Consider the following 14,608-nt stretch of genomic DNA (forward strand, 5'->3'; position numbering starts at 1 on the left):
TCTCTGTCTCTCTCTCTCTGTCTCTCTCTCTGTCTCTCTCTGTATCTGTCTCTCTGTGTCTCTCTCTGTCTCTCTCTGTCTCTCTGTCTCTCTCTCTCTCTGTCTCTCTCTCTCTCTCTCTCTGTCTAGCTCTCTCTGTCTCTCTGTCTCTTTCTCTCCCTCTCACCATTATAGGTAATTGCAGCAAAATTTCTTCTCCAATTCAGCAGAATCTCTGTTCTCCTGCTGCCATCTAGTGGTTCTTCATTCCCCCAAATTCTTTCCCTTTGGCTTTGGATTTCCAAGGAATCAGAGCATTTGAAGCTGGGTGGGACCTTGTAGATCATTCAGTCCAACCTTTTTCCTTTTATAGATAAGGAAACTCAGGCCCTCTGCAGAGGGACTGAAACATTGCTGACCTTTGCCTCAGAGTGCAGTGGCTGTTCATATGCTGGGGGAGACCTTGTGGGAAGTAACCTTGAAGCTGAGCCAAGGCCTGATTTTGCCAGATCTGGGCTTCCTCGAGCTTATGTTGTTTATAGCAGAGATCCATTCATTCCTCCATTCATAAATCATTTAGTGAGCACATACTCTGTACTAAGCACTGTTCTAGACACTGAGGGGATCCAAAAATGACCAAGACATTCCCTGTCCTTAATGAATTCACAAGTGCAGAGGAGAGATTGAACATAAATAACAGTCATAGTGGTCTAAATAGGTGCTAAACAGAAGCTTATGTTCCACTGCTAAAATGAGAAATGTTTGGAAGTATAGAATGCAGAGGTATACATTGGACTCATACTGCATTTAGGTTTTTCATGTAGATTGGATGTTTGAGGGGAAAATATGTCCTTCATTTAGACTGCTAAGGTAAAAACTATGATAAAAAATGAAAAGAGTGTGTCATATACACATACCTGCTGTCTTTATTTCACAGAAAATGGTCCTAATATTGTAAGTAAAACCAGGACCTTCTTTCTAGGATGGACCCCTTGAATTTCCTTGTAATTGCCCTAGATCAAGCAAAAGCAAACCAAATCAACAAGTATTTATTAAGTAAACTTTTAGTCAATCAGCAAGCATTTGTTAGGTACCTGTTGTATGCCAGGCATTGTTTTAAGACTAGAGATGCAAAGATGAAAACAGCAAAGCTCAGGGACCGCAGAAACTTAAGTTCTGTTGGAGAAATAGTATGAGTGTATAAATAAAAGTTTACGTAAAACATGCAGAATAATAGATAGTTTTATGGGCGGCACCAATGGCTAGAGGGACCCAAAGAGGCCTAATGGAAGAGGAGGTGTTTGAACTGGACTTGGAAGGAAAGGAGATTTTCTTTGAAGTATCAGCCAGGAAGGAGTGCCTTTAAAGCGTGGGGGATTGAGCCTGTGCGAAGGCTTGGGATGGGAGCTGAAAAAGCAACAAAAAGGCCAGTTTGGCCAGACAGACCATCGAATGGGTAAAGGGAAGGACCACGTGATAAGTCTGGGAAGGGAAGACGGGGCCAAGCCGGAGAGCCTTTCATGCCCAACGGAAGAGTTGGTATCTGATCCTAAAGGAAGCTGGCTGCCACAGGAGCTTTTTGAATCAGGCACAGTGACATGGTCAGACCTGGACCTTAGAAAGGCCACTGTGTGGAGGATGGATTGGGAAAAGGAGAGACTGAATGTGGAGGGGCCAAATGGGAAATTAATTTATTTTATTAATTTTATTAGTTTATTTATGGGTATCGCTCAGGAGAAATGTAAGGATGAACAGAAATAGGGGTAGTGGTGATCTTGGTGGAGAGAAGTGTGGTAATTAAAAAGGTTCGAGAGACATCATTTCTGGGTAATTGAAGTATTTTATTAATAACGCCAACATAATTATTAATAAAAGGATGGCCATTTGCCTGTCTCTCTTAGATCAAAGACAGTCATGGTGGGCAGGCTTACAGTTTATATACCCTTTGAAGAGTAGGTATTCCCCAAGGTGGGAATCAACCCTGATTGGCGAACTGTTAATGAGAGAATGAATGTTACAATGAGGGGATTAGAGTGATATCAAGTCACCCTTGGACGGAGGGACTATCTCTATACCCAGACTACTCCCAGCCTTGGGCAATTTAGAAAAAAGGTCTCTCTCTCTCTCTCTCTCTCTCTCTCTCTCTCCCTCCTTCCCTCCCTCTGCCTCTTCCCCCCCTCCCTCTCCCCAAGTTTTGACAACAGAGTTGGGGTCAGGGTTAAACTAAGGCAGGCCAAAAACAGACAACTCCTTAGGTGTCCTTCGCACTATGTGCAGCTTAGAATGCTCTGGTTTGGGTTTGGGTTTTGGGGGGGTTTATTCCATCCTTCTGTTTGTTTCCTACAGTGAGCTAGAAGAGTTTGTTGAAGATTTGAAGAAGGATTCCACCTCGGCTGGCCGCGTGGTCACCCTGAAGGATGTGGAAGATGGTGCTTTCCTTCTTCGCCAAGTGGGTGAAGCTGTAGCTGCACTAAAAGGTGAGTGTCCTCCACCCAGAGAGGCCTGATACTGGTGAGCAAAGCCTTGATTTATCATCGCTGAATCTGGAGTCAGGGGTCTGGGTTCAGATTCCACCTTTGCCACTTACTCCCTATGTGACCTCAGGTGAGGAAGTGCCTTCACCTTCCTGGGCCTCAGGTCCTTCATCTGTGAGATGAGGTGTCTGGAAGGGGTCATGCTGAATGTCCCTTCTAGCTTCCTATCTATGACCCTACAGTGAGAGGATGTTGGCCAGCTCTAACTTGATGTCCTCACAATGACCTTCTCCATTATGTTTAATGGGTTCAAAATAAATTTTTTGTTGTTGAGTCATTTTTAGTCATTTCTAACTTTTCATGATCCTATTTGGGGTTCTCTTGGGAAAGATACCGGAGTGGTTGGCCATTTCCTTCTCCAGCTCATTTTCCAGGTAAAGAAACTGAGGCAAACTGGGTTAAGTGACTTTCCCAGGGTCACATTAGCTAGTAAGTGTTGGAGGCCAGATTTGAACTCACAAAAATGAGTCTTTCTGCCTCCAGGTCCAGAACTCTATCCACTGCACCACCAAAAGCCTGTTTTTAAATACAGCATATAACAATGTGTTTGGACATGGCCAGTCTGCACCATGACAGTGTGAATGTCACCTGCTGCTTTCTAACTCTGCTGCATTGCTTCCTGATCTTTGGCCTTCATTAATGTTCCACTCTGGAATTGTCCATTTGTCTTTGGTCCTGCAGGAGAATTTCCAACTTTGCAGAATAAAATGCGGGCTATTCTGCGTATCGAAGTAGAGGCAGTGAGATTTCTGAAAGAGGAGCCCCATAAACTGGACAGCCTCCTCAAGAGAGTCCGAAGTATGACCGATGTGTTGACGATGTTAAGAAGGTAAACTGAGCTACTGCCTTGGGGGGGACATGTGGAAGAAGGGGGCTTCCAATGTGGGCACCTTCTCCAACCTGGGGAGGGAGTCTCCTGACCATTCTTTGTTTTTGCTTTTTGGAGGGCAGTTGGGGTTAAATGACTTGTCCAAGGTCACACGGCTGGTTTTTGTATTAAGTGTCTGAGGTCACATTTGAACTCAGGTCCTCCTTACTCCAGGGCCGGTGCTCTATTCACTGCGCCACCTAGCCACCCCCAACTTTTTCATTTTTCAGTCCGGATTTGAGAGCAGGGAAATTACAATCTAGTCTAGACCTTGGACCAGGTTGAGTTTTTTTTACCATCAGAAATAGAACCAGTATGGAAAAGAAATAGCAAATTTGGTGAGCAGCTGAACCACTAATAACTGCCAGTAACATAATTTTCTCAAAGGAGAAAAAAAAAGAGAATTGAACTTTGCCTTTAACTTTGGGAAGTAACTGAAATCTTGGGAGTGAAAAAGAACTTCGAGGTCGTCTAATGTAACATAAGCCACACACGCATCCCATCTCCTGCATTCTTGACTGGGGGGTTATTCAGAGGGGGAGACGTATCACAAGATACTGTCCCAATTTTAAATAGCTCATATTTTTCAAGAGGAAGCAGGATGTAGTAGATGGAAAACTGACCTGAAAATTATGGAGACTTGGGTTCAGGTCCCACTTCTGACACATACTGGCTGTGTAACCCTGGACCAGTCACTTAACCTTTTTCAGTATCAGTTTCCTCATCTATAAAATGTGGTGATAAAAATAGCTTCTACCTTACAGGATTATTGTGAAGATCAAATAAGATAATGGATATAAAGCTCTTTGAAAACTCTAAACTCTGGCTATTGCTATTACTAATTATTATATGTCTTCTTAATGAGGAGGGATTAGAGGGGGGAAAGAATTGGAATCTCAAACTTCTAAAAAAGAATGTAAAAATTGTTTTTACATGTAATTGGAAAAATATATCTCTATACACACATATATATGCACACATACACATATATGTATATATTATTATATAAAACAGAACATAGTATGTCTATAATAGAGGGAGAAACCAAATGCTATGAAGGTCCAAATAGGGAGTATGACTAGGTACTTGGAAGAGAAAGTAAAGTACTCTATCCCTGGCCTCTTAGAGGCTACATGAAGGTTAAGACTGGAATGGGTAAGGCCACTACTTAGCAGAGAAACCAACTGGTAACCAAATGAGAAGGGGACAGATGCCAGAGATGTAGAAGATTTGTAACCTGATAAGCCTGGGTGACCGAGAGGATGATCGTGCCTTCAGCAGAAACAGGAGACTTTGGAGGGGGAAGAGAGGAAGGTAGGAGTTCAAGGGAGAAATAATGAGTTTCATCTTAGACATGTTGTGTTTGAGCTGCTGATGGAATATTCTGGAAGACTTATGGAAAAGTAGTTGACAGTGAAAGTTAAGAGAGACTTGGGCTTCAATGCTGTAGGATTTCACAGTCATCTATGTGGATATGATGCTTGAACTTTGGGAGCTTATGAGATCACCAAGGCAGAGAGAGTGGAGAGAGAGAAGAGAGGAGGGCCATAGAGAACATTACAGAACAAAGAACATGGAATCAATTCCAAGTTACAATTAGGCAGATTATAATATAGAGCTATATTTATAACATATTCTAAACAAAATCCATGAGAGAATAGTCTTCATGTGTTGGTCTCATGGCTCATCCCTTTGGAATATACACTGTGTGGGAAGATAGGTTTTGAAGACATGCAGTTGTTATATTTAGTAAGCACTGAATGATGATGATGATACAAACTTAGCTGTGTAATTAAAAACAACTTGCCCTGTACCAGCTGCTGACTCCCCTATTCCCAGGAATAAAACTGAACAAAGTTGATTGGGGGAATAACAGAATTGCAGTGTGGCGGTAAAGTGACGTCACCCTCTTGCCACCACTGTCCGAACAATAAGACTGACTAGAGGGTTCACAGAAAGGCAAACATCTAGAACCACTTCTCTTCCCAACAAGGAGCCATGATTGTCTCCATGACATTGTGTGAGGGGATTCGAGAACTTATTTAGGAAACAATCATGACATTTTCTTCTCAGTCTTCTTACACTTCACATCCCTCCACTTACTCTATGATCTGTCCATATTGGCTTATTAGCTGTTCCTCTCTGTGCCTTTGCACTGGCTGTGCCTCATGCCTGTCATGCCTCTCTCCTTACCTCTACTTCTTAAAATCTCTGCCGTCCTTCAAGACTCAGTTGAATCACCACCTTCTACACAAGCTCACCACCCCAGTCCCAGGGACTAGAGCCTTGCTTTCTAAGCTTATCTTCCAACCACAGTGTACACATGTTAGAACCCCCTGAGAACAAGCAATATCTTGGTTTGTTTGTTTTTCTCTATTTGTATTCCCAGCATTTAACACAGGTCTTGGCCATAATTGGCACATAATAAATCACCTAATAAATGCTTTTCCTTCATTCATTCAGTAAATGAATGGTTTTCAGTTCAATGTCAGTTTATTTCTGTAAGTTTTGAAATGTCTTATTCTTAAAACAAAATACTGGCAGGCTTTGGGCCAATTTACCCTTATGGGATGCTATAGTAATATGAGAAAAACCTGTATATGCTTTCTGCAAACAACCAATCTTCCGCTGCACAATTTCTCCTAGACATGTCACCGATGGTCTTCTAAAAGGTGCCGATGCCACCCAAGTAGCACAATATGTTGCCATGGAAAAAGCAACAGCAGCAGAAATCCTGAAAACCCAGGAAGAGTCAGCGTACACCCATGGCCCCCCACCCCAGAGCACACATGGAGGGAATGGAGAGTCTCCAGCTTCATCTGTCAAGTCAGAAGTGGTGCCCCTGTCCACCATGACTGTCCACCATGCACAAAGCTCCCCGGTCATCATCCATCAGTCACAGCACTCCTCTGCGTTGGGCAACCACCCCCAGAACTTGCCAGGAGGGCCCGGTCATCACCCAGCCAGCCCTCCAGGCACCACGCAGGAGTCGACTGCTACTGTCCAGCCAGCACAGACTCCCCAATCCCCACCTCCTCCCACCAATGGTTCCACCATGCAAAGTCTTTTCATTGAAGAAATTCACAGTGCAAGCAACCGGAACCGAGCTGTGTCTATAGAGGTAGGGCTCCATTTTCCTTCTTCCTTTGACCTAAATACAATATTTATTAAGCACCTGCCAAAAGGGAATACAGCAAAGGATAAAGTATAAACCTTGTTCTTTTTCAAAGAGCTTACAATCTAGTTGGGAACATAAGAAACTTTAAAAAATTAATAATTAATAATGGCATTTTTTTAAGTTCTTTAATGCTTATAAAGTACCATCCTCACAAGAAGTCTTCTGAGGTAAATAGCATAACTATCATCACTCTCATTTTACATGTTAAGAAACTGAGGCTTAGAGAAATAATCTCTCTTGCCTCTGGTCACACAATTAGGAGGTATCAGAGCTTGGATTTGGATCTGGATTTCCTGACCCTAAATCAAATATTCTTTCCATGCCATTATCCTTCCTCTCAAATGCATGTAAAGAGAGAGCTAATTCTACAGTACTAAATAAGTATTAATTGATATCAGTTAAATGTTCTGAGAATTCTGAGGAGAAAGAAATTAGCTCAAGTGGTTGGGTAGGTGGCATGAAAGAGATAGGATTGTATCTGGATTCTTGAAGAGATAAAAATTGGCAGAGAGGAGGAAGAAGGCAGACCAGGAAGGAGCAGAACAATGAAGTCAGGAAAGCTTAAGTGTACTCAGAGGCCTTCAGTCCATCAACCAATAAACATTTATCAAGCACCTACTGTGTGCAACCCAGTAAACATTTATGAAGCACCTACTATGTTTGAGTCACTGTGCTAAATGCTAGGGCTACCTACATAAAGAGGCAAAAGACAGTTCCTGCCCTCAAGGAGCTTACAGTCTAATGAAATAGATCTGTTGGGCTAGAGTGGAGAATCTGTGTTGGCTGGTTGTGAAAGAAGCTGGAATACAGATTGAAGCCAGATTTTGGAGAGAATTGAATAACAAAAGAGAAGGCTTTTGGGCTGGGGAGGATTTGAAACTGACATCTTAGAATTTCAGTTCACTAAATACATTGTGATGGTCATCTGTAACCTCTTGATTTCTAAATCTCTGGCCTTTTCTCATTCTTTATTCTCCTTTGTTTGGCCTCAGTCAGTCAAGCAACCAGCAATTTTAAGCACATTTTAAAGGTCAGGCACTGTGCTAAGCACTAAGGATCCGAATAATGGCGGGGTTGGGGGAAAAGCAATCCTTACTCTAATGGAACTAACAGTCTGGGGTAGTGGGGAAGGAGAGCATGCAGACAGCTGTGTTCAAACAAGATAAATTCAGGGAAAATGGCCATGGCAGGTTGCTTCCTCTTTCCCAGAAGGAAGAAGGCACCAAAATGAAGGAGGCCTAGGAAACACTTCTTGCAGAAAATGGGGTTTTAGCTAAGATTTGAAGGAAGCCAGGCGATGGAGGTGAGGAGGGAGAGGATGCCAGATCTGGGGGACAGCCAGTTAAAATGTTGGGAGTTGGGGAATGGAGTGTCAAGTGCAAGGAAGATCCAGGTCAGTGTCCTTGGATTAAAGAGTACATAGGGGAGAGTAAGGTGTAAGGAGACTGAAAAGCTAGGAAAAGGCAGGTTATAAAGGACTTTCAAAGCCAAATAGTATTTTAGATTTGATTCTGGAGGCAATTGGGAACCACTGGGGTTTATTGAATAGGGGGTGATTTGGTCAGATTGGGCTTTAGGATAACCAATTTAATATCACACTTGACACTGTCAATCACCAGTTCTTTTATTCTTTCGTGATAGAAGCAGCTTGGCATAGTGGATACAGAGGTAGCCTTGAAGCCAAGCAGAGTTGAGTTCAAATCTTACCTTTGATACATTTGAACTGTGTGTCCCTGGACAAGTCACTTAAAATGTCAGTGCTCTTGGTACCTCTCTAAGATTATAAATTATAAAAAAGGTGCTGAGCTGCATTAGTAGAGGGAGCTTCTTCACCTGGGAACTCCCAATCCTAATGAAATCACAAGGTCCAGTCCTTTTCCTTCATTATAACCTCTGCTCTCTTGGCTTCTCTGACATTACACTACATTGATTTTCTTCCTGTTTCTCTGACTACTTTTCTTCTAGTTTTTCCTCCCAGTTAGAGACATCCCCACATTTTTAATGACATCCTATGTTTTATCTCTCTAAAATCGGACCTCGCCTTGCTATTCTCATCACCACCTTAGTCTAAATATTGGCATTGAGCCACCAGCCTCCTAACTGGACTCTCTAGCTCTTGGATATCCCAGCCTCAGACCCTCATCCTATAGCCTGCTGCCAAAGAAGGCTTCCTCCCAGAAGAACTTCTTTGTTCTTATCACTGTTTGCTTCCAACCATCTCATCTGTGTTTTTATATCTCCAGAGTCTAGGACAGTACCCAGTCATATTAGGTACCTAATAAATTCTCTTCAGTTGATTGAAATAATTTTCAAACTCCTTGTATCCAAGAATCATAGAATCTGAGCTGGAAGTGACCTCAGAGGTTATTTGGTCTGCCCACTTCCCATTTTACAGATGAGAAAATTGAGACTCAGGGAAAGTTAAGTGACTGATCCAAGATTACATAGGTACTAAGTAGCCAAACCCAGATCTTCTGAGTCTTTTCTGTCACACAAGGGTATTCTATAATCTGGCTTTATCTACTTTTTCAACCTTATAATCCAATCCTCATCATGAAATCAGTGTTCATGTCAGCATGATTGAACTGAATAGCAAAAATGCCCGTCCCCAAACATACCTTACAGGACTTTTCTTGTGTCATTCCCTGTATTGCAATGCCCATTTTAGCTACTAAAACCTAGCCATCCTTTATTATTACTACTAATAGGGATTATCATGAAGGACCTTTAGTAAGGATCGTTCGCAGTAATAATAGAAAACATTTATATAGCCCTTTAAGATTTGCAAAGCACTTTACAAATACTATTTAATCCTCACAACAAGCCTGGGAGGTAGGTACTATTATTATTCCTATTTTACAGATGAGGAAACTGAGGCAAACAGAGGTTAAATTGACTTGCTTAGTCCTAGAAGGCATGACAGATAAAATTATTCAGGTAGACTGTACTCATCCAGCATTGACTTTTTAGTTCTTTCTATGGGGAACTAATCCAAACCGCTTTTCATTGCTCCTTTAACCGCCTAATGCCCAGCACTGAAAAGAATGCTGCCTTAGATGTTTAACTCCCTTGCTACTCCACACCCACAAATCAGGCTTGCTGGAATTCAGAATGTCAGATATCACAGGATGAGCCACTAAACAATTTGCTGCTTCCCTTCAGAAGGCAGAAAAAAAGTGGGAAGAAAAAAGGCAAAACCTAGACCACTATAACGGAAAAGAATTTGAGAAGCTCCTTGAGGAAGCTCAGGCCAATATCATGAAGTCCATCCCCAACCTCGAGATGCCGCCATCTTCTGCTCCTTCACCAAAGGGGGATACTCCAGTGGACAAGCTCGAACTTTTAGGTGAGATCTGGTTGTTGCCATACTTTGACTTCTGCATGCCGTAGACTTCATGATCTGGTTTTGATTTCTTTTTGTGTACCATTGAGGGGTGGGGAGAGCATGTTCTCCTATGTGTTGTCAGGTGACTCATTCCTATTGATCAGCCTTAGTAATGGCAGGAAAGTCTCTGCTCCTCAGTGGGGCCAAGACAGAGCTCATTAAAGAAAAAAGAGAATGACTCTGTTGCTAGACTTCCTAGGGGTTTGATGTCATTCTTGAAGATGACCTGTTAGTCAATTTGCTGAATGGATTGGGAGAAAAACTGATCTGCTTTTTAAAAATGATACCATTTGGGTCTCCTAAAGAGTATTAGCAATGTGTTTTGCATGATTAATCGTGCTGTCTCAGGGAGCGAGGGAGAGAGAAAATTTGGAACTCAATTTTTTCTTTAATTAATACTAAAAATTGTCTTTACATGTAGCTGGGGGAAAATTTTAAAATTTTTAAAAGAATATTAGGAGTGAATAAGGAGAAACAGAATCTTTAAGAGATTGTGAATATCATTGCAAAATATATGATGTTCCAGTAGTCTTATTGTAATCTTAAACTTTAATAGCTTCACAAGGATAAATTCTACATGCAGAAAACAACATTTGAAATGTTATCATTTGGATTTATTTCATTCTTAACTGAATTTTGTGAATTGTGAATGATAGATTTGTCATTTTGAAATTTTAACAAGATGGCGTTCCCTGTGAGTTTGCATTGTGTTGTGCAATGGCTTCTGGATGATACCTTCTCAGACCAATGGGATGGTAGAGGAAGGTCATCTTCCTTGGCCACCTGAGCCACTTCATCTGTCTCCAGTAGACTTTCTAGTGGGGTCATGTCAAAACTGTCATGTGCGCTCTGATACCACATTCTTTGGATGAGCTGAAGGCAAATCTTTGAGTCAGTGATAACACCAGCTGAGTTTTTTATAAGGTTCCAAAATCAACCGACTGGCTCGTTTAGAACAACTCACCTTTATTTAGGGGCAGCTAGGTGGCACAGTGGATAGAGCACTGGGCCTGGAGGCAGGAAGACTCCTCTTTCTGAGCTCAAGTGTGGCCTCAGACGCTTACTAGCTGGGTGACCCTGGGCAAGTCTCTTAACCCTACTTGCCTCAGTTTTCTCATCTGTAAAATGAGCCGGAGAAGGAAATGGCAAGCTACTCCAGTATCCTTACCAAGCAAACCCCAAAATGGGGTCACCTAGAGTCAGATGTGACTTAAACAAGTGAACAACACCAACAAAAATCAACAGATATATGTGTAGTTGAAGAAAATACTCATGTTGAATTTTCATGAAAAATAATCAATATTTAATTAACCTTTCAAATATTGTTTCTTTGTCAGTTTGTAGTATTTTAGAACTTCAATACACACTAAGACTTTTGAGATACCCTTTATTGCTAAGGGGCAGGAAGTTGGGGGATACCTGCCTCGCTGCACTAAACTCACACAAAAAGATGTTAGCAGTTTGTATCATACATTCATAAGGTACCCAAGATGGATGGTACAAGATGGAGATAAAGAAGGGAAGACAGTCTAACTAAGTTCCTTGCCTAGAATTGGTTAAAAAAGAAAATGGGCCATAGCAAGGTAGGATTCAGACCCTTCCGGGATTATAGTGACCATCATTTCGAACCTCTCTCATTTTAAGAAGAAAAAACCAGAGAGCTAGTCCTAATAGCTACTGCACATGTGAAAATGAGTAATTATCTGTGAGACACAATAATCAATAGCATTTAGCTTGGAATATTCACTTAGTGCTCCTTTTTCAGAGGGACTCCTCTGAACAATCCAGAGGGGTAGGGATCATGGCCTGGTTTCTCAGAGAATACCTACCTTCAGGCAAGTCCAGACATTTCCATAAAGGCCTGAAGAGAACTTGGGGAGGTGGGGTAGGCAGGAAGGATTCAGGATTAGAATGTCCAAGCCTACTCTAGTGGAAGTGGGATTGATAATTTACTGAGCATACTCAAAGCAATTTGACTTCTGAGGTGTGTATTTGCTCTTTCTAGTTGCTAGAGATTGCTGAACACGTGTAAAATGACTGAGCTCCTTGCTCTGACTGTTGCCAGTACAAGTTCTACAATCCCCTCACTTCCAAAAGCCAGTGGTGTCCTGGTTCTTCTCCTTCCCCTCCCCTTAAAGGATCACTTCCTTCTTCCAGTTACTACTCGAAAGCAGTAATCATTAATCTTAGATTGCAAAGGGTCCTTAGAGGACTTCAAATCTAACCCCTCCTTAGTCTATAGATGATGAAACTGATGGACAGAGTGGTTAAGCAGCTTGCCCAGAGTTCTACAACCAGTCAACCAGTTGGTTTCTGAAGACTCCTTCTCTAAGGCCTTGTCTGGTGCTCTATGCACTATACCACATGGTCTCTCTCTCTCTCTCTCTCTCTCTCTCTCTCTCTCTCTCTCTCTCTTTTCTTCTAGCCTCTTATTCCTTAATCTCTACTTCTGTCCTCCTTGTTCTGGGTCCCACTCCATCCTTTGAAATCTGTTGCTTTGCTTGGTCCAGGTGACAAATGAAAAAGCATTTTATATTTCATTTAGCATCCCTGAAAACCTCCTGCTGGAGCACAAAGATTGGTCGTTTTAAAAAAGAGGAAAATGCTTCAAAGGCCAGAGGGAATATTCTGGTTTTAGTGTGAGGCCCTGGCTCTTCAGCTCACCCACACAACTTGGTCTAGTGATGGCTTGGTGATGGAAAAGTTTTTAGGCAGCCTAAGGTCATGCCCAAGGGGCAGTTGGAGGAAGGCACAAGTCCTTTTTAGACATTCTCTTCAGAGTAATTGTGTACAACAATGTGCTCTTTTCCAGAAGAATCTCCAAATTCAGAACAGGATTCGGAGAAGCAAGGAGGGAAATCTCCTCCTCCACCACCTCCTCCTCCACGCAGAAGCTACCTTCCAGGATCGGGGCTGACCACCACACGATCTGGAGATGTGGTCTACACCGTCAGGAAAGAGAGTGCAACCACTAAGGTTGGATAATTTTAGCACTAGATAATAAGTCTTCAAGTAGCAAAGAATCTTCAGATAAGACATTGTTTTAGCTTAAGACAGGGGCTCATAACCTGGGGTCCACAGAACCCAGGGTCTTTGAATAGATTCAGGGGGATCCATGAATTTGAATGGGGAAAAAAAAAACACATCTTTATTTTTTCCCTTTTTTTTTGTTTTTTTTTTTACGAGTATTTATTATTCTCCCTCCCTCTTCTTTTATCCCAACTCCCCTACCATGAAACAGTTTTAAAAAAGAAAACATAACAAATATGTATAGTCTTGCAAAACAAATTCCCACATGACCATGTCCAAAATCTTTACATGTTTATTTCCATAGAAATTGGTTTCCTTTGTAATCCTCCATATTTTTTTTATGCATTTCAAAGCATTGTTCTGGTAAAAGGTCCACAGGTTTCACCAGACTGCCAAAAGGGTGAAGGGACAGGGGGAGAGAAGGCATGACACACAGAACTCCTGACCTAGACCATTTTAAAAAAGAGAAAGGAAGTGGAGAGGTCACTAAAGTCAATTGCCAGGAAACGTCACCACTTGACAAGTAGCATTCTCAGTTATGTGACCAGCTCTGTAACCATGGGGCTTACTTACCCTTACTTGACTTTTGAGTATAACAATGTAAAATGCAAATCACAAGCCACTTCCTAGCTAGGGTATCATAAAAAGATATTCAAAAAAATCTTTCCCAGATAACCAAGATCAATAAAGACAGCTGTGAGAGCCTGAGCAGAAACATGAGAAATGGACTTTCACCTCTTGGGATACTTCACCTCAAATTCACCCTTCTCATCCTTCATGTTAAATGCAAAAGGAAATCCCCAAAGGGCCAGTTTTGCATGATCTTAAACACTGAGTACTTAAAACCTTTATTATGATAGTTTATGAAAAAAATCGCAGTCTAATTTCAAGTTGACTAAATAGCTGTGCCCGCTGGATTTGGGGCCAGGAAGCAAATGTACAGGGGGATTATTTCAGGCCCCACATGTTTGTTTTCTGATTTGTCAGCAGTCGGGAGCTATATTTAATCAATCAGTGGGGGTGCTGTCATTTCCTTGTAGGAAAGCAATGAAGATGCTGGACCCACACCAGTCCCCAAGGTCACAAAAGGTCCACGAGAAGAGCAAGGTCTAGCCCGGTCACAACCCGGTCCGCCGCCGGACGCAGTTTCCTCCTCAAAGGATGAGGAAGAAGAAGAAGGAGATAGAATAATGGCTGAATTACAGGTAGGGGGTTATGGCAATGTTCAAATGCCCTGGCGGTGAAATTCCACGTGGAGATTTTCAGAATCTAGATTTAAAGGGAATGAATTTGTTTAGACAAAAGGGGCTTTTGAAAGCACCAGTCAGTATGCAGAAGAGCTTCAGCTGTGTCTGCTGGCCCTGGTATTCTGACTCCCAGGGATCATAGAGCTTGGCTATCAAAGTTTCTTCAGATATGTATAAGGAATGTCCATTTCATATAAAGATGATTCTCATTCCCTCTCTCTGTGTGTCTTTGCCTCTCTCTCTCTCTGTCTCTCTGTCTCTCTCTCTCTCTGTGCCTCTGTCTCTCTGTCTCTCTGTCTCTCTCTCTCTCTCTCCCCCTCTGTGCCTCTGTCTCTCTCTGTCTCTCTCTCTCTCCCCCTCTGTGCCTCTGTGTCTCTGTCTCTGTCT

The 14,608-nt window shown here is 42.1% G+C and overlaps 1 protein-coding gene across 18 annotated transcripts in view; it reads left to right on the plus strand.

Moving 5' to 3' along the window:
• The window catches only part of KIAA1217 (KIAA1217 ortholog), a 586,069-nt gene that overhangs the window by 560,941 nt on the left and 10,520 nt on the right, over window positions 1-14,608 (plus strand). For 17 of the 18 annotated variants that reach the window (XM_069086314.1, XM_069086315.1, XM_069086298.1 and 14 more), the window contains 6 exons: window positions 2,326-2,456; window positions 3,195-3,342; window positions 6,028-6,502; window positions 9,722-9,905; window positions 12,757-12,920; window positions 14,015-14,179. In XM_069086314.1, the coding sequence (XP_068942415.1) occupies window positions 2,326-2,456; window positions 3,195-3,342; window positions 6,028-6,502; window positions 9,722-9,905; window positions 12,757-12,920; window positions 14,015-14,179 (1,267 nt within the window). The remainder of the gene's footprint in view (window positions 1-2,325; window positions 2,457-3,194; window positions 3,343-6,027; window positions 6,503-9,721; window positions 9,906-12,756; window positions 12,921-14,014; window positions 14,180-14,608) is intronic. The other variant, XM_069086306.1, reaches the window with a different exon arrangement.

The sequence above is a fragment of the Petaurus breviceps genome, unplaced genomic scaffold (assembly GCF_028583685.1).
Source record: "Petaurus breviceps papuanus isolate PSGF00001 unplaced genomic scaffold, PetGlider_PUasm1.0 178, whole genome shotgun sequence".
Classification (NCBI taxonomy): domain Eukaryota; kingdom Metazoa; phylum Chordata; class Mammalia; order Diprotodontia; family Petauridae; genus Petaurus; species Petaurus breviceps.